Source organism: Carcharodon carcharias, chromosome 20, assembly GCF_017639515.1.
Source record: "Carcharodon carcharias isolate sCarCar2 chromosome 20, sCarCar2.pri, whole genome shotgun sequence".
Classification (NCBI taxonomy): Eukaryota; Metazoa; Chordata; class Chondrichthyes; order Lamniformes; family Lamnidae; genus Carcharodon; species Carcharodon carcharias.
Window position 1 is genome coordinate 68,031,083 of NC_054486.1, and position 27,381 is coordinate 68,058,463.

General features: G+C 40.4%; 1 protein-coding gene across 2 annotated transcripts in view; it reads left to right on the forward strand.

The window, feature by feature from the left end:
• Nucleotides 1-20,934, forward strand: part of sos2 (son of sevenless homolog 2 (Drosophila)) — a 113,896-nt gene extending 92,962 nt beyond the window's left edge. Inside the window, exons 16-24 of one of the 2 annotated variants that reach the window (XM_041214127.1) lie at nt 1,047-1,209; nt 4,711-4,828; nt 5,142-5,314; nt 5,436-5,552; nt 9,642-9,885; nt 10,411-10,464; nt 11,807-11,848; nt 13,739-13,842; nt 19,130-20,934. In XM_041214127.1, the coding sequence (XP_041070061.1) occupies nt 1,047-1,209; nt 4,711-4,828; nt 5,142-5,314; nt 5,436-5,552; nt 9,642-9,885; nt 10,411-10,464; nt 11,807-11,848; nt 13,739-13,842; nt 19,130-19,612 (1,498 nt within the window). In that variant the 3' untranslated portion in view covers nt 19,613-20,934. The remainder of the gene's footprint in view (nt 1-1,046; nt 1,210-4,710; nt 4,829-5,141; nt 5,315-5,435; nt 5,553-9,641; nt 9,886-10,410; nt 10,465-11,806; nt 11,849-13,738; nt 13,843-19,129) is intronic. The other variant, XM_041214128.1, reaches the window with a different exon arrangement.
• The last annotated feature ends 6,447 nt before the right edge of the window (nt 20,935-27,381 follow it).

The following is a 27,381-nucleotide window of genomic DNA, read 5'->3' on the forward strand; positions in this document are numbered from 1 at the left end:
AGTTTAGAAGAATGAGAGGGGATCAGATTGAAACGTATAAAATCCTAACAGGGCTAGGCAGACTGGATGCAGGGAGGATGCTTACCCTGGTTGGGGAGTCTAGGACCAGGAGCCACAGTCTCAGGATGTGGGACAGGCCATTTAGGACTAAGATGAGAAAAAATTTCTTCACTCAGAGGATGGTCAACCTGTGGAATTCTCTCCCACAGAAGGCTGCGGAGGCCAGGTCTCTGAGTATATTCAAGAAAGAAATTGATAATTTTTTGGATATTAGGGCCATCAAGGGGTATGGAGAGAAAGTGGGAATATGACATTGAGATAGAGGATCAGCCATGATCATATTGAATGGCGGAGCAAGCTCGAAGGACCAAATGGCCTACTCCTGCTCCTTGTTTTCAAGTAGCAGATTTCTTTCTAAAGCACTAGTTGGTTGCCTGAGGTGTTGCACATTCAGAGTGAAGATCGTGTGAAGCAGGGTTAGAGGCCAGCGACCTCCACTGGGGAGAGAGTGTAATTACCATAAGGATTTCAGAATTAATACACATTTTCACAAAGCAACTTTACCCTTGCATTGACTATTTATAGTCAAAATGGGAAAACGTTTTGGAATGCAGCCAAAACTATCCCTGAGGAGGGTGTTCCAATAAGGAAGGATGCAGTACAAGATCTATTTCAGTATAATGAAGCAGGACAAGTAAGCTACCTGAAGATAAATAGTGATCATAACCTAATTAGTTCAAATTGGAAACTGATAAAAATAGAATTCAAAATATAAGTGCTGGATTGAAAAGTTTTGAATTGGAACAGCTCCTCCTGCTCAGCATGGGGACTTTGTACAAATGGTCTCAGCCAAATTACTTAATCAGGCACCTCTGGGTTTGATAGCTAATTGGACCTGCAATACGCACTAGAAAATAAATGAGATTGTCATGTTTTTCAGTGAGGCAAAGATTGGTAAAAAAAAAAATGGCAATGTTTATTATCTGATGCTTAACACTTGTCAGATTTTCTGAATATTGATTTTTTTCTCCCCCCCCCCCCACAAGGTGTATTGTGGAAGCAGAAAATTTTGAGGAGAGAGTGGCCGTTTTAAGTCGAGTTATAGAGATCTTGCAGGTTTTTCAGGAGCTCAACAATTTTAATGGTGTGCTGGAGATTGTCAGCACAGTAAACTCTGTGCCAGTTTATAGGCTGGATCATACTTTTGAGGTGAGTATTTTACATGGATGGTTTTAGTTTGTTTTGCTTCTCCTACTGATCAATTAATATTTACAGTTATTTGTACATAATTCAAATAAAAAGTATTATTCACAACTAGGTACAATTGTTTAAATCAATTTATTCGTTGCTCTTTTTTGACTGTCCTACTCTAGTGTATGTGGCAACCAGTCAGTCACAACATTGTAAATTACCTGTTTAAAACAAATCAGATTTTCACTCAGTATGTACTGCATTGACAGTCTAACAATTGAAACCTGCATATTAAGTTTCATTTTAATAAGAGATCAATAAACAGTTACTAGAGAAAAGTTGCATAATTCAGAAAATGTTATATGTTGGTTTTGTTCTTTCTTGGTTATCTAATAAACTTGTCAATGACTTAAAAAATTGTGATGCTCCCAATATTTTTTGAATTGTATTTTACTTTATTCAAAAAAAAGTTCTCTTCCTCGCTTCTTTCTTCCCATCCTCTCCCAATACAATTGAGTATTGATCAGTTATAAATACAAATATTTTGAGGTGGGGGTCAGGGGGGGAGGAGGAGTGGAAAAAAGCTTTTCAGAATTTGTCAATTAAAGCTGGGATTGTGCTTTTTTGTCATGTGCTTCTCCTTCATGTGTGATATAAAAGGCTGATGTAGCCTGTTACCTGTTACTTCTGTCTCATTGCTACAGTCACTTTTTGGTGTCTGATGTACAATTATGAAATCCCCTTTAAACAGTACCCGAGTCTAATTGTAGTTTGTGGTCGTGCGATGTCCCTGTTTTCTATTCCTGTTTCTGTCTTTACAACGTATGGAAATTTACAGAGTAGTCATGTGTTTGGCAGAATGGAGTGAAATTTGTGAAGTTTGTGCTGACTGAGGTATCACACAGGATATACAGCACAGAAGCATGCCATTTGACACAACCAGTCCATGCCAGCATATATGCTGCACTTGAGCCTCCTCCCGTCTTTCCTCATCTAAAACTACCATTGTAACCCTCTATTCCCTTGTTGCTTGTGACCTGCCTAGCGTGCCCTTAAATGCATCTATGTTATTTGCTTCAACCACTCCGGTTGCGAGTTTCATAATCTCACCACTCTTTGGGTAAAATTCCCTATCTTGGTGACTATTTTATATTGATGGCCTCTAGCTATGCTCTTCCCCACAAGAGGAAACAGTTTCTCTATACCTGTTCTACCAAAATCTTTTTGTAATCTTGACGACCTCTTATTAGGTCATCCATCAGCCTTTTTTTAACAGAAAAGAGTTCAGCCTGTCAATGTTTTCCTGATATATATACCCACACACTTCTGGCGTCATTCTTGTAAATCCTCACCAGTGTTTCTACATCCTTTTTATAATTTGGCAACCAGAACTGCATGCAGTACTCTTACATGGTCTAACCAAGGTTCAGAACAGGGTTCACATAACAGCCCTACTTTTCAACTCTATCCCTGTAGAAATAAAGCCAAGTGCTTGGTTTGCTTTTTTTTTTTTTGCAGCCCCTTGCTGACCTGTGACACAACTTTGTGATTGGCAAATTTAAAGTACGAGATCCCTTTGTTCCTCTGCCCTACCTAGACTTGCACCTTCCAAATAATAAGTGACCTCCTTACCCTTTCCACCAAAATGTACTACTTCACACTTATCTGTATTGAACTTCATTTGCCAATTATTTGCCCATTCTGCAAGTTTATTAATATCCTCTTGTAATTTGTTGCAGTCCTCAGTATTGCCTGTCTCCACCCCCAACACACACACACACACACACACACACACACACACACACACACACAAAGTTTGGTGTCATCTGCAAATTTAGAAATTGTTTTTTGATGCCAAAGTTCAAATCATTAGTGTAAATTGTGAACAGTACTGATCCCAGCATTGATCTTTGTGGAACACCACTTCCCATCTTCTGCCACTTTAAATAACTACCTTTTACTCCAACTGTCTGCTTCCTATCTTGAAGCCAGCTAACAATCAATTCTGACACTTGTCCCCTGACTCCACATTTTTTGACCTTACTCTTTAGTCTATTATGGAACACCTTAATGAAGCCCTTTTGGAGATCTAAATAAATTACATCTACTCCATTATTATTGTCTACGTGCTCTACCTCCCCAAAAAATTAATGTATAATTTTGAGGTAGTCCTCTCGTTCTGTAGAGAGGGAAGATCATTGTGTTTAACTTTGCGTTTTCCTTCTGGTCGTCACTGTTCAGAATGATGAAAGAATCATAGAATGGTTACAGTACAGAGGAGGCCAATTGTTTTGTCGCATCCATGATGACTTTCTGTAAGAGCCAACAAGCTGATCTCACTCCCCTGCCCTTTTCCTGTGGTCGATTTTTTTTTTCTCTTCAGGTGCTTATCCCTTTTAAAATCCAGGCGAACCTGCCTCTGCCGCACTCTCAGGCAGAATTGTACCCTTTAGATTACATTGCCACCCCTCGTTCTTCCTGTCAAAATGTATCTTTTCATGTTTTTCTGCATTAAATTTTATCTGCCGCATGCCTGCCCGTTCCACCAGCCTATCTATATCCGTTTGAAGTCTATCACTATCCTCCTCACAGTTCACAATACTTCCAAGTTTTGTGTCACCTGTAAATTTTGAAATTGTGCCCTGTACACCCAAGTCTAGGTCATTAATAAGCATATGGGAAATAGGAGCAGCAGTAAACCATATGGCCCATTGAGCCTGCTCTGCCATTCAGTACAATCAGGGCCGTCATTTGGCTTCAATTCCACCTACTGACCCACTTCCCCATATCCCATTGTTCCCTGAAGAACCAAAAATCTGTCTATATTTGTAACATAATTCAAGCAGTGATCCTGATTCCAACCGCGGGAAACCCAGTCCGCCAATCTGAAAAACAACAGTTCACTATTCTGTCTTCTGTGCCTCAGCCTACTTTGTACCCATGTTGCCACTGTCCCCTTTATTCCCTGGGCTTCAATTTTGCTGGCAAGCCTATTATGTGGCACTTGATCTAATGCCTTTTGGAAGTCCGTGTATGCCACATTAACCATGTTACCTTCATGAACGTCTATGTTATCTCACCAAAAAGCTCAATCAAATTAGCTGAACATGGTTTGATTTCAACAAATCTATGTTGGCTTTCCTTAATTAGTTCACACTTGTCCAAGTGACTTTTTGTTTATTTTGTAGCAGATGATAGTTTCTAAAAGCTTTTCCATCACCGAGTTTAAACTGACAAGCCTGTAGTTGGTTTATCCTTGCGTCCTTTTATGAACAAAGTCTCATCTATCCTCTTTCCGTGTTTGACAAATGTGATTCCGATATGAAAAATCAGAATGCAACATCAGAAGTGCTACCATTAATGGGATAATGCAAAAAAACTAATTTTCAATCCCAATAAATGTTGAATTACTATCATAACCATGTAATGTTAAAGGAATTTGACGAATGCTTTTTGATTATCTAGCACTCAATTTGTTTAAATTACTTTATAGCACCTTTTATTGTATATTTTACACAGGCATTGCCTGAGAGAAAGAAAAAAGTTTTAGAAGAAGCAGTGGACCTAAGTCAAGACCACTTCAAGAAGTACCTAGCTAAACTTAAGTCAATAAATCCACCTTGTGTGCCTTTCTTTGGTAAGCAAATTAGGTATCGATTTAGCACCTTGATGTGATTTAACAATGAATTAGGCATCATAACCGTTTCTCTTGTGGGTTCATAAATTGATGGCACGTTATTTCTATAAGCTACTTATTCATCATTTATAAACTTAGACATGTGTAGTAAGTCAAGTTGGTTTTTAACCAAAGTCTTTCACTAATTTTTTCCTGCTTTTCAGCAGCAGCTAATAAAATTGAAAGAATTAATTTGGTGTGATTGTTTTATTATTGGTCAAGTATGTTTGAGTTAGCTTTTAAGATCAATGTTTTTAATTATTTCTATTCAAAGGTATTTATTTGACAAATATTCTCAAGACTGAAGTAGGGAACCCAGATTTTCTAAAAAGATGTGGGAAAGAACTAATAAACTTTAGCAAACGAAGAAAAGTAGCTGAAATCACAGGAGAAATCCAACAGTATCAAAATCAGCCCTACTGCCTACAAGTGGAAACTGATATAAAGGTAGCTATTGTGGTACTTTTTTTAAAATATAAAGTTCACCTTTCATAGCCATTTTGAGTACAAATTTCTTTACAGTCGTTCACTAAAAATTATATTGAAGATCTTTTGTGTTCATGCATAGAAATTTTTTGAAAATCTGAATCCAATGGAAAATAGGAATGAAAAGGAGTTTACAGACTATTTGTTCAACAAATCCTTGTCAATCGAACCACGAAACTGCAAACAACCACCACGTTTTGTAAGTTGTCCTAAAGTTCGATTTCACTTTACTATTCATGTTACTTGAGGAGAAAAAAAATCAGTCAGTTTAATGTCAGTTGCAGGTATCTGGACAAAGTGTTGAGAATTATTACCGTATGCCACTTGGATTGACATTTAAATTATTACTTAACTTTTTTAAAAGATTAGCAGATCTGAAACAAGGTTGTCAATTAAAGAATAAATTATAGAATGGTTACATCACTCATGTAGGACATTCGACCCTTAAGGGCAGTGATAGCTTTCTGCAAGATCAATTATTTAGCTAGTCCCACTCCCGAGCCCTTTCCCTGTGCCCATGCAACTTTTTTGTATTCAGGTGCCTATCTAATTCCCTTTTGAAAGCCATGGTTGAATTTTGCCAATCACTGTAAATCTGTATCCTCTAGTTCTCAACTCTCTCATCAATGGGACCAGTTTCTCTATCTCTGTTTTGTCTGGATTCCTCATGATTTTGAACACCTTTATCAAATCTCCTCTCCACCTCTCTAAGGAGAACAACCCCAGCTTCTCCAATCTATCCATATAACTGAAGCCCCTTAAACATTCCTGTGAAGCCTTCACATCCTTTGTAAAGAGTGGTGACCAGAATTGGACACAGTACTTCAGTTAAGGCTGAGCAATTGTTTTATAAAGGTTCACCATAACTTCCTTGCTTTAAAGCACAGGATCCTGTATGCCTGTTTAACTGCTTTTTCAACCAGCCCTGTCACCTTCAACAATTTGTGCACTTATATCTCCAGATCTCTCTGTTTCTGCACCCCTTTAGAATTGTGCACTGTATTTTATATTGCCACTCTTCCCTCTTTCTTCCAAAATGTATTGCTTCTCTGTATTAAATTTCACCTATCACCTCTCTTTCCTTTCTACTAGCTTATCCATGTCCACTTGAAGTCTATCACTATCCTCTTCACAGTTCACTATACTTCCAAGTTGGTGTCAGCTGTAAATTTTGAAATTGGACTCTGTGTACCCAAGTCCAAGTAATTAATATACATCAGGAAAAGCAATGGTAAAAACAAAAAAACTGCGGATGCTGGAAATCCAAAACAAAAACAGAATTACCTGGAAAAACTCAGCAGGTCTGGCAGCATCGGCGGAGAAGAAAAGAGTTGACGTTTTGAGTCCTCATGACCCTTCGACTGAACTGAGTGAATCCAAGAAAGGGGTGAAATATAAGCTGGTTTAAGTTGCGGGGGGGGAAGAGAGAAGTGGAGAGGGTTGGTGTGGTTGTAGGGTTGTCCCTACAACCACACCAACCCCCTCCACTTCTCTCCCCCCACCCAAACCGCCCCCCCCAACACACACACACACACACACACACACACACACACACACACACACACACCTTAAACCAGCTTTATTTCACCCCTTTCTTGGATTCACTCAGTTCGGTCGAAGAGTCATGAGGACTCGAAACGTCAACTCTTTTCTTCTCCACCGATGCTGCCAGACCTGCTGAGTTTTTCCAGGTAATTCTGTTTTTGTTTAGGAAGAGCAATGGTCCTAGTACCATCCCCTGGTGAGCACCACAGTATATCTTCCTGTATTCCAAAAAGCAACTGTTCATCACTACTTTGTTTCCTCTCACTCAGCCAATTTCGTATTCACGGGGAAGATTTTCCCCTTGGCGGGCAGGCCCAGGCACGGCCACGCAAAGGTTCACCATCCGTGATTGGGCCCTGACTGCAATTTCACACTGGCTGGCGTCATTGCGCACTATTTCATGCTCGTGTGTGTTGATGCGTGCCCGCACACCAAGCTGAAAATCTTGCCCCATGTTGCCGCTGTCCCTTTTATTCCACGGGCTTCAACTTTGCTGACAAATCTATTACATGGCATTTATCAAATTCCTTTTGGCAGTTCGTTAACACCACATCAGCTGCTTTACTATCATCAACATTCTTTGTTACTTCATCAAAAAAACTCGTTAGTTGAACACAATTTGCCTTTAACAAATCTGTTCTGGCTTTTCTCCAATAATCCAAACTTGTCCAAGTAACTGTTAATTTTGTCCTGGATTATCATTTCTAAAAGCTTTCCCGCCACTGACTGTCCCGTAGTTGCTGGGCTTATCCCTGTGCCCTTTTTTTCTGAACAGTGGTGTAACATCTGCGATTCTCTAGTGCTCTGGCATGACCTCTTTATCTAAGGAGGATTAGTAGATTACGGCCAGTGCCTCTGCAATTTCCACCCTTGGCTTTGCTTGGCATCCTTGGATGCATCCCATCCAGTCCTGTAAAGTAGTCAGCTTTCTAGTACCTCTTTTTATCAATGTTTAGTGCATCCTGTACCATCTCCTCTTTCACTATGATTGTTTAGATTAAGGTTGCCGTAATTAGCATTTCCTCAATAGTTAAAATTCTGTAAAGTTAATAGAATATAGTAACTTAATGTATCCAACCATGTATAATGTTAACCTTTACCTCAGTAAATTTAAAATATTTCATAAGTATATCTTCTAGAAAAATGACTCCTTCACAAAAAAAAACACTGGGCTTAAAACCTTAAGAATTTTGTTTCTCTAGTGAATGCTAAAATCATACCTTTATAAAATAGGAACTGTTTATTTGAAAAGTGATTCTTCTCATCAACTAACATGGATGTGCTAGATATTAGCAGTGTTGCTGACTGACGAGCCAATTGTAAACTACCCTTGCATTTTGTACAAGTATATAAATAGTTTCCTCTTACCCAGCTCATAATTCCATTCAAAGAGAATGTTATTGTATCGTTTATCCACACCTGGAGGAGCAAATTGTGCTACCAATGCGGAACCCGCCCAATTGAGACTGCGCAACAATGGGCAGGCAATCCACCGCCAGATTGTGAGGTGATACACTTTGGTACAAAGAATATGAATAAACAGTATAAAATAAAGGATACTATTCTAAAGGGTGTGCAGAAGCAGAGAGACCTGGGTGAATATGTGCATAAATCATTAAAGGTGGCCGGACAGTTAAAGAGCTGTTTCTAAAGCATACAGTAATTTAGGCTTCATTAATGACATTAGGGACATAGAGTACAAGAGCAGGGAGGTTTTGATGAACTTATATCAGGCACTGGTTAGACCTTAGCTGGAGTACTGTGTACAGTTCTGGGCACCACACTATAGGAAGGATGTGAACGCATTGGGGAAGAGTGCAGAAGAGGTTTACGAGAATGGTTCCAAGGATCAGACATTTCAGTTATGAAGAAAAATTGGAGATGTTGGGATTGTTTTCCTTGAAGAGGAGAAAACGAAGAGGAGACTTGATAGAAGTTTTCAAAATCATGAGAGGTCTAGACAGAGTAGATAGGGAGAACTATTCCTGCTTGTAAACGAATCGAGAAGTGTTTCGCAAACTAAGTAAATGGGGGGTGAGAACAAGCTTTTTCACACAGCGAGCAGTTGGGGTTTGGAATGCACTGCCTGGAAGTGTGGTGGAGGCAGGTTCAGTTGAGACATTCAAGAGGGCATTGGATGATTATTTCTATTTAAATAATGTGCAGGGTTATGTGGAAAACACAGAATATTGGCACTGAGTTAAAATGCTCAGAGCTGGTGCAGACATGATGGGCTGAATGGCCTCCTTCTACATTTTAACAATTCTGTGATTACCCTTATGTATTGAAGACAGAAATTTACCCTGGTATGTCTGACATTATGACAGTACTGGAGGTGAATGAAGCTCAAGAATCAGAGGAAGATTTCTGTTCTTTTGTTTAATCTTAGACATTATCAGTAGAGTTGTTCTGGTTAAAAATAATTAGCTTTGAGAGTTTAAAATGGTGAAAATGACATAATAAAACTTTCCTGTGGTGGAGCTCAACCAATGTGCAATCCCATCAGCACCTACCATCGCTTGTATTATCTATATAAACTGAGAGGATACAAAAATTAAAAAGCAACATTTTAGAAATTAGGAGATGCTGAATGAATTAACAAAATGCTAGGTCTGCTGCATTATCTTTATTTTATGCTATCTAAAAAATATTAATATTATTGGATTAGACATTGCTTATTTTTATATCCTGCAAGAATTGAGGTTAGTTTTGACAATAAACCTTATTTTATCTTTGTCTTTAGCCAAGAAAAGCTTCATATTCCTTAAAATCTCCTGGAATAAGACCTAATCCCACGAGACATACCTCTACCTCTGGAACCTTAAAGAATCCCACACAGGAGCCATACAAGATCAGCTTCAGTAGAATTCCAGAAACTGAGAGCGAATCAACAGTGTCTGTTCCAAACTCCCCAAATACACCATCAACCCCACCTGTATCTGCTTCTGAGCTCAGTGTTTTTGATGGGGACTTTTCCAGCTCTAGCAGTGAGTGTAACTTTGTACTGTATAATGTCATTGATATGAACACTGGGTTAATTAACATATCTATACCACTCCCTTAAAAGCATAAAATTTCAAGTGGAGTTTTTGTCATTCAAGTCTTTTTTTTTGGCTAGGATATTTGGGAATTCTTGGGGGTGTTTTTCAGGGCTGCACAACAGGCTCGTGAGTAATGATGCTGACTGGTTTAGCAACAAGCTAGAGGGTCACCAGGTTTAATTTGCAGAATGTGCTGACACATGCAGTTTATTTTTATGCACAAGAAGGCATCAATTGAATGAGGCACTAGAAGATAGGAGGTTGCCTATCTAATTCTTCCTCAGCTAAAGTTGGTATTTTAAAGGAGAAAAAGTTAAAATTAATTTTAAAATTGATCATTGTGGTGCTGGAAATGACTGTGATTAGTAAATATTTGGACAAATGCATGGTAGAAATATTAGACACACAGACTGTGACTAACTTGCTGGCTGCTGTGCTTGTTATTTCCACTTATTCCTGTGTTTTCTACAGGTAACTCAAGTTCAATCTGCTCCACAATCTTTGCTCCTGTTCACATTGCTGCCGGTATGCCAGCTCATGCTGGATTTTTAAATGCCCACTCATGCTGTTGGCTTTCTATTTTTCTTTTTGATTGGCCTCTTCTTGGTCCATTCACATGAACATTACCAATTTGCTGCTTTTGTCTGGCTGTGGTAAACTAACAGAATTCTACTCATCTGAGTAATAAATTTGAATGCTTACCTCATCACTTTGTAACTAAAAAGTTGATTGCTACTATTTTTGATCATTCTCATTGTTTGCTATTATGGTTGCAATGAAGTGTCACTGAAGTAAATTTATCTTGCAATCTTCACAAAGCTTCCTTCATTTAATTGCATTTGCTCAGTGATATGATACCATACTGTTCTTTTTGTTGCATTAGCTAACCATATTTTGAATCCTATTGCAAAACATAGATTTACATCAAGTCCAGTGTTGTAACAGTATGCTTTAGTAAGAACTACCTATCGAATTGAAAGGCTTCTGTATTGCCCATCACTTATGTGTCGGCACATTAAATGTGTCTGTGGCATAACTATGTGACACAATTTTCTGATTGGCTCATGTATTAAATTAATCAGACTGATTTGCTCAAATGTGCATTTGGAAAGATTCTAATCTTGGATATAGATCCTGCACAAAGCCAACCCATATGCAACAGCAGGCACATAAATTAACAAATTATGTAATTTAGTTTAGTTTTTCAAATTGGCTTGTCACCTTAATAACTTCTGACCCAACTAAATATAAAGCTTTATAAATAACATTTGTAAAGGAACACTAAAGAGAATATGAAAAATTTGGATAGAAGATGCAAAACTTATCCGTAAAACAACTACTGTTTTTAAAAAAAAACTCTCAAAAGTTTCAATCACAGTTTCTGGTATTATTAAACAGGTGAGCCCTTACTTCTGTCAAGGTCCAGTGGCTGTTAATTTTACATTTCTGAAGCTTAATTCCCTGTTTATCTTATCCTGCTCTGCTCCACTTTCCAGTCCCCAATGTGCTTCCCTTTCTGGTTCAGAATGAGACCATGGGGGTGCACTGCTGTCTCTAGACTGGATGTAAGCACTGCTGTAGAAGATCAGCTAAAATTTAATAATGATATTGGTTTGATGCCAAAACATTTGGCATTCATTAAGATAAGCATGCCATGATTTACATGTGCAACTCCACTGAACATAATTTATAATTTAATAGGGTTATGTAGAATAAAAAAAAATTCAAGTTCAGGACATTGCGTTTGTAAGCACTGTGTTCTGAAACATGGCTAAGTAATGATTTGCGCAGTTCTTACATAATTTGCATGTTATTGTGACTTAATTATCAGGCATAATTCTAAACCATTTGTCATTTTCTTTTACAGGTGGTAACAGCATTTTTGCACCGGTCTTGCTGCCACCATCAAGTAGGTTGAGCACGTGTACCTTCATTGCTTTCATCAGCAGTTGCTGATGAAATTTTAAACTGTGTTTAGTATTTGTTACTCCATTGGTTAATCTATTAAAAGCCAAACACATAGTAATTCAGTTTCCTCAGTGCTCTCGTGGATTTCTTTCTCACTAACATTGAAAGCATATTTAGCTGCCTCTGTTGCTTTCTTTTTCTCTTGCCCATCAAACAAAACCTCTTCTCAGCCTTCCCTGCTCTTGCAGCTTTCTCTAGTTTCTCTCCCACGTTCCATTGTTTCTTCTGAGCTCATTATGTCCATCAGACTTGCTCCGTGGATCCCAATCACTAAATTGATGACCACCTAATTTTCTTTTCTGTTTTCCCATGCTAGCTGCATTATAAGTAGTTCCTCCACTTCAGCTATTCAAAACTACCATCATTGCCCACCTCCCCAAAAAATCCAACCTTAGTCTCATTCCTTGCGAACTATTTTTCCTTTCACCAACTTCCCTTTCCTCAAGGCCTTGATTATGTTGGCCCCTCCCAAATCCATGCCCATCTTTTCCATAGTTCCATGTTCTCTCCATTTAAATTCTATTCCTGCCACAGCACCAAAATAACCTAAACAAGTTGCAAATGACATTCAGTGACTGTGACCATGTGAATTAGTTTCTCTGCGGCTTTTGACACTGATCACACAATTCTCTTCCAACTCCATTTCCTCCAACGCCCATCTGGGTGGGATTTCCCTCATTAGTTTCCACTTATGTATCCAATTGTTGTCAGTGCATCTCTAGCAATGGCCTCTCTTCCTACCCTGCATCGTTAATGTTTGAATCTCTGCAGATATATTCTTGGTCCTGTACTCTTTCTCATCCAGATGCTGCCCTTCAACATGATCTGTAAACATGGGACCAGTTTGCCTGTGTATGCTAACAATATCCACTCATCTCTCCATCATCTCTCCTGGCCCCTTCTGCATCTGTATTATCAGACTGTTGTTTGTATATAGTTGTTAACAAGGCATAGTTTTCTCCGGTGAAATATTGGGAAGACCAAAGCCATTAACTTCAGCACCTGTCAGACTCTGTACCCCTCGTTCCTGACCCTTGTTTCAAAATGAACCAGACTGTTGGCACCTATTTGAGTCCAAGTTGAGATTTATTTTACCCCATGTGCTCCGTATCACAAAAATTGGAATATTGCCCATCTTCACCCATGCCCATGGAACACCTGCCACTGAAACCTTTATCCAATACTTTATCACCTCAGCCTCTTTGTCCTTGCAAGCTATTCCAATGCAATTCTGCTCAGTCTCCCATCCTCCACTATCTAAACCAGCTCATTCAAAACTCAGCTACCAATATTCTATCCAGCATCACAATTCACTTACCGATATGCCTGTTATTGAAGACCTGCGTTGGTGTATGGTCCCCTAATGTTGCTAATTTAAAATTCTCATCTTTGTGTTTAAATCCGTCTGTGACCTTGTTCCCACCACTGTAACCTTCACTAGTGAAAGAAACCTCCTCAAACTTAACCACTTCTCTGATGCTGGCCTTTGTGCACCCTCCATTCCTTAGCTTCAGCGTTGAAGATGGTGCTTTCAGCCATCTAAACACCACCCCCTAGAATTCCTGCCTAAACACCTTTTCTTTAATCTTCCTGTACTCCTTGAAGACCCTCATTTAAAATTCAGCTCCTTCACCCATTCTAATATCTCCTCCTTTGGGTCAGCATCAACTTTCAGCACAGTTTTCTGTGAAATTATTATCTGTTGGAGCATTTCCCTAAATTAAAGGGTATAATATAAATGCAAGTTATTATTGGGGTTTTTGGGCCACTAAAGTATAAACATGATGTAAATGATTAGACTTTAGTTTCTCCTTTCACTGTCTGTTTCCAGAACCTCACTCAATTTCAAGTTATCATCGATCAAGTGAAGACTCATCTACTCCGCCACCTCTTCCTCAGCGAAGGAAGCCTGGTATAGACTTGGTAAATTCTAAGGTAAAGGAAGTGCCTCATAGTACATTGTGAAATAATACTGCAATAACATTTTCTTTCTTCATTAAGTCTCCTCTACACAGAATAGGAATAAGCCAAGCTTGATTGATAAAAGTTAGTTAAACGTGAGGTCATCCAACACTCTGCTGCCTGTGTCCTTATTCACAGTTCAGATGTCACCCCTGTGCTTGCTGACCTACATTAGTTCCTGGAAAGAAACACCTCGATTTTAGGATTCTTATCTTTGTTTTCATATCCCTGTGTGGCCAGGGCCCTCCCTACCTCTGTAATCTCCTCCAGCCCTACAACCATCTGAGATATCTATGATCATCTAGGCCAGACCAGGTAAGGATGTTCAGTTTCCTTCCTAAAAGACATTAGTGAACCAGATGGGTTTTTTAAAAAATCAATGATAATTACATGGTCACCATTACTGGAACTAGCTTTTTTTTTTAAATTCCAGATTTATTAATTAATTGAATTTAAATTCCACCACCTGCTATGATGAGATTTGAATCCATGTCCTAGAGCATTAGCTGGGCCTCTGGATTACTAGTCCTGTGACATTACCACTAGGCCACCACCTCAGTCCCAATGTTACCATGTTACATGTCCCGACTGCCCCCACCGCTCTCCCTTGCTGCTACTGGACTATCAAGCTACTCAAGGCTTCTCCTGCTCTCCTCCCCTGTGCCGTTGAATTAATCAAATCCGAAGAATGAATAACCTCACCTACTGCACGCCAACTTTAAGCAGTCATGAAACAGGAGGTGCAAGTGTCCTGCAGCACTAACTTAAAATTAAGTCGTACCTTCAAGACCAAAAAGGTATGATTTAATTAGCATTCATGGGATGCAAATGCATGGAGAAACCAGATGCCCAGCTAATGCTCTGGAGGCATGGATTCAAATCTCACCATGGCAGATGGTGGAATTTAAATTCAATTAATAAATCTGGAATTTTAAAAAAAAAAGCTAGTCCCAGTAATGGTGACCATGAAATTATCATTGATTTTTGTAAAAACCCATCTGGTTCACTAGAAAATTTAGGAAAGGAAATTGAATGAGCTTACCTGGTCTGGCCTAGATGTGACTCCTAACTTCTTTCTAAAATGGCTGAGCTAGCCACTCAGTTCTGCCAATTTGCTACAAGGTCAAAAAGGAAGGAAATCGGAAGGGCCACCAGCGTTGACCTAGGCACCGGATCTAACAGTGGCAAACCCAGTTGTGTGGACCCTGCAAATTCCTTGTTACTAACATCTGGGGACTTGTGCTGAAATTGGGAGAGCTGTCTCACAGACCAGTTAGGCAACAGCCTGACAACAGCTATATTTAGCTTACAGACATTATCCCAGACACCCCATCACCATCCCTGACTATGTCCTGTCCCACTAAGCAGGGCAGATCCACCAGAGGTGGTGGAACAGTGGTATACAGTTGGGATGAAGTTGCCCTGGGAGTCCTCAACATTGATTCCGGACCCCATGAAGTCTCATGGCATCAGGTCAAACATTGGTTTGAAAACCTCCTGATTCCCACCCACCAACTGATGAATCAGTACACTGATTGAGGAAATACTGAGGGTGGCAAGAGCCCAGAACGGGTGGGGGACCATCACTAAAAGCAGCTTATTTGTACAACTACTGACCAAGCTGGCCGAGTCCTGAAAGACGTGGCTGTTAGACTGGGTCTGCAGCAGGTGGTATGGGAACCAACAAGAAGGAAAAACCTACTTGACCTCTACCTCATCCCCAGTCTACCTGTTGCAGATATATCTGTCCATGACACTATTGGTAAGAGTGACCACCACACAATCCTTGTAGAGATGAAGTCCCATCTTCATATTGAGGGTACTTTCTATTGTGTTTTGTGGCACTCCCACCATTCTAAATGGGATAAATTTAGAACAGATCTAGCAGCTCAAAACTGGGCATCCGTGAGGCACTATGAGACATCAGTAGCAGAATTGTATTTAACCACAATTAATAATCTCATGGTCTGGCATATCCTTCACTCCACCATCTCAATCGAGCCGGGGATCAATCCTGGTTCAACGAAGAGTGGAGGGGGGCATGTCGGGAGTAGCACCAGGCATACCTAAAAATTAGGTGTGAATCGGGTGAAGCTACAACACACAACTACTTGTATGCCAAACAGCGGAAGTAGCGTGCAATAGACAGAGCCAAGTAATCCCACAACCAACGGACCAGATAAGGCTCTGCAGTCCTGTCACATCCATTTGTGATAGATGGTGAACAAGTAAACAACTAACCAGAGGAAGAGCCTCCATAAATATCCTCATCCTCAATGATGGGGGAGCACAGCACATCAGTCCAAAAGATAAGGCTGAAGCATTTGCAATCATCTTCAGCCAGAAGTGACGGGTTGAAGATCCATCTTGGCCTCTTCCTGAGGTCCTCAGCATTACAGATGCCAGTCTTCGGCCAAGTTGATTCACAGCACATGATATCAAGAAACAGTTGAAGACACTGTATACTGCAAAGATTATGGACCCTGACAACATCCCGGCAGTAGCACTGAAGACTTGCACTCCAGAACTAGCCGCATCCCTAGCCAGATTGTTCCAGTACAATTACAAAACTGGCATCTACCCAACAATGTGGAAAATAACCCAGTTTAGTCCTGTCCACAAAAAGCAGGACAATCAAACCTGTCCAATTACTGCCCCATCAGTTTACTCTCTCTCATCAGCAAAGTGATTCAAGATGTCGTCAGAAGTGCTATCAAGGGACACTTACACAGCAATAACCCGTTCATTGATGCTCAATTTGGGTTCTGCCAGTGACACTCAGCTCTTGACTTCATTACAGCCTTGGAGCAAACATGGACAAAAGAGCTGAACTCCAGACTGCTGTTGACATAAGGCAGCTTGACCCACTGTGGCATCAAGAAGCCCTAGAAAATCTGAAGTCAATGGGATTTGGGGAAAACTCTCCACTTGTTGAATTCATAACTAGCACAAAAGAAGGTGGTTGTTAAAGGACAATCATTTTAGTCAGGACATTTCTGCAGGAGTTCCCCAGGGTAATGTCCTAGGCCCAACCATCTTCAGGTGCATCATCAATTACCTTCCCTCCATCATAAGATCAGAAGTGGATGTTCGCTGATGATTGCACAATGTTCAGCACCATTCTGGACTCCTCGGGTACTGAAGCAGTCCATGTCCATAGGCAACAAAACCTGGATAACATTCAGGATTGATGGGTGAATTGAAGTTAGGATACAGGCAACAGTGTTTTGGGATGAGCTCTAGTTTATGGAGGGTGGAAAGTGGGACACCAGCCTCTCAAGTTTAAAGGTAAAAAGACATAAATGCTGTTTTCAGGAGCAGATAGCTGAAGCAAGTTTGGAGATGGGTAATGTTATGGAGATGAAAGTATAGCCTTCCCTGCCCCAGCACACTGAATTCAAAAACCTTATCCCCATTTATAAATTCTTATGTGGATTTTCCCCTCCTTCACTCTGCAGTCTCCTCTGGCTCCATGTGCCAATGCACTCTTTCAACGTGGAACTATTTTGCATCTCATCTTTCTCTCCCACATTCTGAATGCTTTTCTCAAAATCGTCTACTTTGCTATCTTTTTACTTTTCATCAAAAGCCTTCTTACAGCTTAGCTCCGACTGTGACTTTGGTCATTGCCTCATAACATTTCTGTTGTATCATTATTTGTTTTCATCATCTTAAGTTGCTTTGGAATATGTTAACAGTGCTATATAATTGCAAGCTATCATTGTGTACAGAACCAAACCAGTGTCAGACTGGTGAGTTGTTGGTTTAGTAAGGAATGCAAAACTAGTACCACGCAATGACCATCTCCAACAAGAGAATCTAACCATCTTCTCTTGACGTTCAATGATATTGCCATCGTTGAATCGCCCAACATCAGCATCCTGGGGGTCTCAGTGACCAGAAACTTAACTGGACCAGTCACATAAATAGTATGGCTACAAGAGCAGGTCAGAGACTGGGAATTCTGCGCTGAGTGACTCATCTCATGACTCCCCAAGACCTGTCCACAATCTTTAAAGCACAAGTCAGGAGTATGATGGAATATTCTCCACTTTCCTGGATGAATGCTGCTCTAACAACACTTGAGAAGCTTGACACCATCCAGGACAAAGCAGCCTGCTTGATTAGCACCCTATCCACCACCTTAACATTCACTTTCTCCACCATGGTCAGATAGTAGCAGCACAGTGTGTATGACTTACACGATGCACTGCAGTAACTTGACAGGGTTCCTTCAAGAGCATCTTCCAAAACTGCAAGTCCTACCACCTAGAAGGACAATGGCAGCAGACACACGGGAACACCACCACCTACAAGTTCCCCTCCAAGCTGCATACCATCCTGACTTGGAACTATATCACTGTTTCTTCACTTGTTGCTTGATCAACACCTAGAACTGCCTGGCAGCACTCTGGGTGTACCTACACCACATGGGCTACAGTGGTTCAAGAAGGCAACTCACCATAACTTTCTCAGAGGCAGTTAGGAGAGGCAAAAAAATGCTGGCCTTGTCAGCCACTCAAATCCCATAAAGAATAAAAATAAACAAGGGATTGAACCCAACACCTTCCCAGTTTATATGGCTCAGTTCCATATTGGACAATGTGCTGACTATCTAAGAGAAGTCCAGATAGTTTTCCTGTAGATTTTTGCTGATGATTTTCCTGTTGTTTTTCACTTTGATCCTAATCAAAAATATATCTGAAAAAAGGTGCATACTTACAATAATTAGTGAAAGAATACTGACATTGAGTTATTACTGCTTGTTTTTCATAAACTGACTACAGTCTCCTACATACTACTGCAGGTTGGATAGCTTTCTCATTCAAAAATTCCAAATTAGTGTTATAATTTCTTCTCTAAAATTTGCAGCAGCCAACTAGTACAACTTGACTAAAGAAACAACAGTTTGTAAAAAAAACGCCATATTTCATAAAGTTTCAGTCCTTGGGTGATCTGCATCAAATATTTAATGTATCGGTAAAACACCTGTGAAGCTCATTCCAACAAATGAATAGTCACACAAGTTGTTGTGTAATATGATTTGTGTGGGAAGCAAACCTGCACATGTCAAATTGGATATTTGCTTGAAGTGGATGTCCTGCATGAATACTGAATAAAATGAGATTTGGTTCACCATTGTTACCCTTGCAGATACTGATGTTGTTTGTTGTTGAATTCTTAATTTGTTACTGTTGTCATTTCGAACTTAATTAATTATAAGAAATTTTGACTAATAATTTCATCTCTTTATTTACAGACAGCTTCAAATATGCCAGATAGCCCTCCTGCTATTCCACCCCGGTTACCTAGGATTCCTGGATTATATATTTCCTCAGATGGGCTACTACACAGTCCGCCTCCACCTCCTCCAAGGGATCCACTGCCTGATACACCTCCACCTATACCAATAAGGCCTCCTGAGATCTTCATGAATGATCCTTTTCATCTTCAGCCAGCACCAAAGAGCCACCTTCATCGGGATCAAGATTGGTACAGAGAATCCAGCACAAACCTCAGTTCCCCCAGTACTCCTCCTCCAACACCTTCTCCCAGGGTTATACGGCGTTGTTCAAACCACATTAACCCTATTTACTCTTCTGCTCCACCTATACCTCCCAGACAGAACTCCAATCCACAACTGCCAAAACTTCCACCAAAGACTTACAAACGGGAAATATCACATCCTTCTTTGCACAGAGGTGGACTGCCATTGCTGGAAAATGCAGAAATTCCTCACTGACACTAAATTTTAAAGCACTGTGGGAAATCAGGCATCTGTATTAAGGCACTGGGGCAAGAAAATGTATTGCTGTTTTTAACCTTTTTTGATGTCTTGTTAGTAACTGTACACTCAAGAAAATTGTGCAGTTGAGAAATTGGTATTGGAGTAAAGCCGAATCTTCATGTTTCTTTCATTCAGATTACAGAATAGTTCATTGCTGTGATCTCCTCTCAGGTGATCAGCAGCATTTTCTTTCCTCAGACTTGCAGTGCCAACATAATTACCTTGAAGTGTAACACAAGTTTGCATTTGCACTGTACAAATGAATTAAATTATTTGAACTAATCATTGCACTGAGCCAACGAGATAAATCCTTGAGAGATATTTGAGCTCTAGTGGCCTTGTTAAATGATGGAATTTTGCAGACATCAGGAAGGTTATTATAATGTTGATCCTGTGTGACTATTCATTTGTTGGAATGAGCTTTACAGGGGTTTTACTGATACATTAAATATTTGATGCAGATCGCCTAAGGACTGAAACTTTATGAAATATGACGCTTTTTACAAATTGTGTTTCTCTATTCAAGTTGTATTGGTTGGCTGCTGAAAATTTTAGAGAAGAAATTATAACACTAATTTGGAATTTTTGAATGGGTAAAGCTGTCTAACCTGCACTAGTATGTAGGAGGCTAGTCAGTTTGTGAAAAGCAAGCATTGATAACTAAAGGTCAGAATTTCTTTCACATTGTTGTAAGCATGCATATTTTTTCAGATGTGCCTTTTGATTTCATTTGTAAATAAGATTATCTTCAAATTAACAAGTCACCTAAGCGCTCAAAACAAGAAGAAATGAAATGACATGAATGTACAGTTTTGTTTTTACTGTATACATACGAATAATGACAGTTGTTTTGTATAAACTGAACTGAATAACATGGACTGTCTGCTACCTTTATGTCAAGTCAGAATCTTAACTGCTGTGGATCAAGAACAAACAGAAAAATCCTTCTGATGCAAATCTCAGTGCTAAACTGGCTCTGCTGTAGCATTTTGTTAAATCTTCTATAGACTTCTTTCAGTATTGTATTTCAACCAACATAAACTTCAAAGCTTTACTAAAAAAATTAAATATAGCTATGACCTAAAATTGCCTACTTGCCATTATAACTGGTGGTGTATGAAAAGGTGAAGGAATTTGTTGTTTACCAGTAGTGTTGTAGCTGCTTTTCTGAAGTGACAGTTATGATGGAGTTTTCACTTAATGTTATGTGGCCTTTCGAATGTACTTTGTATCTGTGTCCTTCATAAGATCAATAAATTACCCAGTCTTAATTTTTACTTAAACTTTCAAAATGGCCTGTGTCACTTTTAACAATACAATTGTTTGAATGCATATGCTTTTCTTAATTTGTAAATGTTTTTAAATATTTGTGTCTGAAATTGCATTTTTGTATTTATCTGGGTGATGCAGTGGCTGCCTCTGGTTATTTATTTCAATGAGGACAAGGTTCCAGCAAAAGCTGTATTCTACAGAAGTTAAGTACTGCTGCAGGTATTACCTTGCTGTTTTGTAAATTGAGTTCGTTTACAAAAGATGAAGCCGGAAGCCTTAAAAAGCTCTTTGAATAAGTCTCCGGCCGACCAGAATTATTGTTGTTTACATCACTATTTGGTCCTTGCCTTTAAGTATGCATATCATTTAAAAATGAATGATTGAATGTGCATTCAAGCACCTCCAGACTCGAGATAATACCTAAAAATGCCTATTAAAATTAGGCATTGTAAAAGGTGATTTCTGACACAAAAATGGAGAGATTTTTCTTTTAGGATCAGAACTAAAGGTGGGAACTACTTGGTAACGAAGGGAAAGGCATATCTAGAATTCAGGATTAAAAGGTAATGTGGCTACAAAAATAATTTCTAAAAACATTAAGATTAGGTAATTGCAAACTTAAGTAAACTGACATCTGCTATAGATGTAGGCTTTCATCTTTACACATAAAGAGTCAAAACTGTTTGAGGGTTTTCATGGTGAGAGAAGTATCATTGAATGCAACAATTTTACACTTACACCAGGAAACTTTTTCTCTGAAAAGAACAGTTGATACTTTAAATGAGTTCCTTAGAAGAACTGGTAGGCCTTGACATTTTGGGCAGCATACTCTGCCCATCGGAGGAATGACTGGAACAGTTGAAAAAGATGGAGGATAGGCACTTGAGCTGGATCATACTTCTGATTATTAAGGCTACTGCATTCGTAATAGGTCAGTACATGTTAACATTCTTGCTGTTGAAGAGTCAACTGCAGAATGGATGCTAATGTGTTTCTTGAGTAAGGGTAACCAGATGTCACTGATAAGAATCCTGCCATCTTGAGGAATAATGTGGTGTTGATACCTCTCACTGGCCTCCCTGATGCATCTTGTATGCCAGTGCATGATGGATAAGTCTAGAGTTGAACAATTGAATGTGGTGGTTATTAAGTTGAGCATGTTTGATGATAGCTGACTTCTCCCATTCAGTGGCCTAATTTTGCGCTTTCTGATGCACTTGATCGGCTGGCCTGGAAGTGACTATGATTTCCACGTCTGGCCATAATTGGATCCCGAACGTGATTTCACGCTGGCTGGCCAATTAACTGGCAGTGAGCGTGGAATGCATGCTGAGGGGTTCAGTGCTGCCAGATGGGGGACTGGTTGTGAAGAGGGTGGGCGCCGTGAGAAGTGAGGGTGCGGGTGGGCATTTCCAATGAGCTCCCTGAAGGCTGATAACTGCTGCGGAACTGCCTCAGGGAGTTGCAGGATTCTCCAATTAAATTTGCACAAAAAAATGCCGCAAACTCTCTCATGCAAATTCAAACAACTGACAGCAGAACTCATAACACCTCAGTCATCAAGCATCTCCTTTATTTTATTTCATCCTGGACATTTTATCTGCCCTGGATCGAGTATGAAGCAAAAATGTGAAGGCCACCTGGCCAATTGGCCCGTCTGCCAATGGTAAAAGCGCACGCGCCATGTAAGATCTCTAATAATTGCCTCCTTAATGGGCTTAATTGACCACTTAATTGTTGGTGGCACGCTTTCAACTGCCATGCACACCCGCCAACAGTAATATTGCGCGCGAACATGAACATATTGGACGCACACCTAAAGTCGTCTCTTGCTATTTCACAAGATTTCGGGTTGGGGGTGTGCCCACATGTTCAATGTAAAAGTCCGGTCACTCTGTTGGAAATAAGTTTAAGATTCCTTGAGTCTATCATGCGATAGTGACCTTGACCACACTGGAGAAACAGGCCTCAGCCTAAACACTAGGGTCAAGGTACACCAGCAACCAATAAGGCAGGATAGCATTATTATAAATGCAAGTTGTTGTATTATAGATTCTTTAACATAGTAAAGCATTGCAAAATGCTTCACTGGTTTATTATCAAATATGTCACTGAACTATGCAGGAGATATCAGGGTAGATGACCAAATTCTTGGTCAAAGAGCTAGGATTTAATGAGAATTTAAGAAAGGAAAGTGAGATTGAGAGGTTTAAGGATTGATTTCCACAGCTGAAGACATAGCTCTTAGTGGTAGAGTGATGAAAATCAGGGATGTGCAAGGGGCCAAAATTGGATAAGTACAGCAATGTTGGAGGTTGTAGGGCTGAGGCGATTAGAGATAGAGGTGAGGCCATGAAGGGATTTGAAAACAAGGGGAAGAATTTTAAAATGGAGGCATTTTTGGACTTGTAGCTGATGTAGGTCAGTGAGCACATGGGCGGTGTTAATGAGACTTTTGTGAGAGTTAACATACAGGCAGAGGTGTATTGGATGAGGTCATGTTAATGGAGGGTGCAAAGTGGGAGTCTGGCCAGGAGAGTGTTAGAATAGTCAAGTCCAAAAGTCACAAAACTGTGGATGAAGATTCAGTAGCAGAAGAGCTGAGGCAGGGGATAGACCAGGTGATGTTTCAGAAGTGGAAGAAGGCAATAGGGGTGAGAATGGCCAAAGACAGAAAGGTCTGAAAATTAGTGGCTGAAGACAAAAAGGTCTGTTTGTTTTTTGTTTGACAAGGAATCAGTAATTATAGCATTTTTTGATGATCTACAGTGAAAAGCAAATTTTCTAGGCCTTTTCAAATGGGTGGAATTATTAGACCAAGTGGGTAGCAATATTAGTTTTCCCTTAGTCTTGACAGTAATAGAAGGTAAACAATGGACCAATGCATTTATATTAAATCACCAAAGTGACCTCAGCATTTCAGCATTCAATGTCGTTATAGGGCATGAAATACAGGATGACGGCCGCACTAACAACAGAACGTGATCTTGCTGGATTATGTACATGCGAACTGAAGCAAAGAATTATAGCAGCGCTTCGCAAACTATTTTTCAATGTCACCCCGTTTTGACTCAACATCACTTTCTCAAGGGCAGTTAAGGATGGGCAACAAAGGCTGGTTTTTTCAGTGATGCCCACATCCCAAGAAAAAATATGTATTAAAAAAACTCTTAATTTGACTGCAGATGCCAACAAAAACGAAATGGCAATAAAAGCAGCACATTAACATGTGGTATGTTATTAAAGTTGACATTATAGATTAACATATAATAATGCATCATATGAATATGAAAATCTGTGTATTTAAAGTACTTTGTAAATATGTTACTTTATGTACTCATAGGTTTCAGCCAAGCTCTCCATATTCCATGGTGACAGAAGACCCTCTTTCCTCTCCCACCACCCACACACATTGTAATCAACTCCTCTTTCCCCCTCACCACACATACCCCACTTCCCAACCTACCTACCCACATACGTATACAAGCCCTCCCTCCCATCCCAAATCTCAGGCCCTGGATCCCAGTCTTAGGCCTCAGCCCTGCTCCCACACGCTTGGCCCCACTCCCACTCCCTTTGCTCTCCAAGCCCTTCTGCTGCTCTCCTGGCCCTCTGACTCTGTTATCCCCTGTGCACCCCCCACCCTCCCCCACCACCTGGGTTTCAATCTCCCTGCTCCCTGTCAAGCTGCAGCTGTGCTCCACCCTCCCCTCACCCTATTCTGCCCCTAACCTGCATTAGTTCATACAGTTCCTCTAGCCACTGCTCCACCTCCACCTCCTCCCCACTCTCAGTGGGCGGCTGGAGCGCCACTTTGATCTGAACTGCCAGGAAAGGGGGAGCCGCTGCCCTGAGGGGTGGTAGCTCAGGCCCCCGGGGCTCAGACCTGGACAGATCTAGAAGGGCGACCTATTCCATCACTGAGCAAGGGGAATTGAATACAAAAGTAGGGAGGTTATGCTTCAGTTGTACAGGGCATTGGTGAGACCACATCTGGAATACTGTGTCCAGTATTGGTCTCCTTATTTAAGGAAAGGTGTAAATGCATTAGAAGCAGTTCAGAGAAGGTTTACTAGACTAATACCAGGAATGGGTGGGTTGTCTTATGAGGAAAGATTGGGCTTGTTTCCACTGGAGTTTAGAAGAGTAAAAGGTGACTTGAACGAAACCTTTTAAGACCCTGAGAGGTCTTGACAGAGTGGATCTGGAGAGGATGTTTCTTCTTGTGGGAGAATCTAGACTAGGGGTTAAGGTTTAAAAATAAGGGGTCACTCATTTAAGACAGATGAGAATATTTTTTTCTCTGAGGGTTGAGAGTCTTTGGAACTCTTCCTCAAAAGGCAGTGGAAGCTGGGTCCTTGAATATTTTTAAAGCAGAGCTAGACAGATTCTTGATTAAGAAGGGGGTGAAAGGTTATCTGGGTATGCAAGAGGTTACAATCAGATCAGCCAGGATCTTATTGAATGGCAGAGTTCCTAGTTCATATGTTCATATAGGCCAGAGGTGGTGCAAAGTGGCAACTTGTGTCAAAGGTGGAATATGATTGAATCTATGGCTGGCTGGGCTCTCCTTCCTTTCTGGGGCTGGGGCTGGAGCTGAAACCTGTAGCTGACTGGCAGGCTTCAGTCGGGTCGGGGTTGAGTCGCTCCATTACATGGTAACAGCCTCGGATTGGGTGAGAAGATCCAGCTGTCCTGTGTCAGTGTCAGCAACTCCCACAGTGGAGGTGATACCAGGAAGACAGTGCTCTGCAGGCAATACATGAGAGCAGCAGATACTGGGGGCATAACCTCCATACTTCCTAATCACAGAAAGCAAGTCAGATTGGTGGCAGATTAAAGAGAGAGGGGCTGAGTGGCAGCTCCCCCAAGGCAGGCAAAGGTTGGCAAAAAATTAAAAGGGTGGAATTCCATGATCCAAAAGTTGGAATTCTGACAAATGACAAAAGTTTTTCATTCCTGGAAGACAGTGATAGTGATGGAGAAGATATGGGGTGCAAAGCTCAGCTGAGTTCAAATAGGAGGCCAAGGTTTGAATAGTCTGATTCAGCTTTAGCCAGTGATCGAGGAGAGTAGAGAAAACATGAGGTGGCAATTTGAGTGAAGTATATCATAGAATCATAAGAAAACAAGACACAGTAGACAATATGGCTCACTGATCCTGCTCTGCCATTCAACACCACCATGGCTGATCTTAGGCATCAATGCCACTTTCCTACCCACTCTATCCCTTAAGTTCCCTGAGGCACCAAAAATCTGACTATCCTAGCCTTAAATATATTTAATGTTGGAGCATCCACAACACTCTGGGGTAGAGAATTTCAAAGATTCACAATCCTTTGAGTGAAGTAATTTCTCCTCATCTCGGTCTTAAATGATTGGACCCTTATCCTGAGACTATGCCCGTGTTTTAGATTCGCTGACCACCGTGAACAATCAACATCTACCCTATAAAGCCCCCTGAGAATCTTGTACATTTCAATGAGATTGTCTCATTCTTCTAAACTCCAGCGAATATAAGCCCGATTTAGTCAGCCTCTTATCAAAGGACAAAACCCTCATCTAAGGGACTAATTTAATGAACTTTCACTGTACCACCTCTAATGCAAGTGTATCCTTCCTTAAACATGGAGACCAAAACTACAAACGGTATTCCCGATGTTGATTCACCAAAGCCCTATACAATTGTAGCAAGACTCCTTTATTCCTGTACTGTAATTCCCCTGTAATGAAGGCCAACATGCCAATTGCTTGCTGTACCTCTATACTGACCCTTTGTGTTCCTTGTACAAGCATGCCCAAGTCTTTGAATATAAACATTTACAAATTTCACACCTTTTAAAAATACTCTGCTTTTCTATTCTCACAACCAAAGTGAATAACTTCAAACTTCCCCACATTATATTCCATCTGCCATCTTGTCCACTCACTTAACCTGTCTATATCTCTTTGCAACTGTGTCCTCCCCACAGCTTACCTTTCCACCCACCATTAGCAAAATAGATACATTACTCTCGGTCTTGTCATCTAAACGTTTAATATAGATTGTAAATAGCTGAGGCCCCAGTACTGATCTTTACAGCACTCATCTAGTCATAGCCTGCTAAATTTTATGCTCACTCTGCTCCCTGTCGCTAACCAATCCTCTATTCATACTAATATCCACAACTCCATGAGCTTTTATTTTGCCCATTAATCTTTTGTGGCATCTTACAAATGCCTTTAAAATCCAGGTATACTCCGTCTACTGGCTTCCTTTTATCTACCCTGCTAGTTCCATCCCCCCCAAAAAACACGTACATTTGTTAATCGAGGCACAAGACATCTTAGAGCTGAGCGAAAGCGCTGTCGAGGCCAACGTCTCCATGGTTACCGATTGCGTCAGACGCACCCAATGACACGAAAACCAATTTCCTCATAGATAAAAACAAAAAACTGCGGATGCTGGAAAT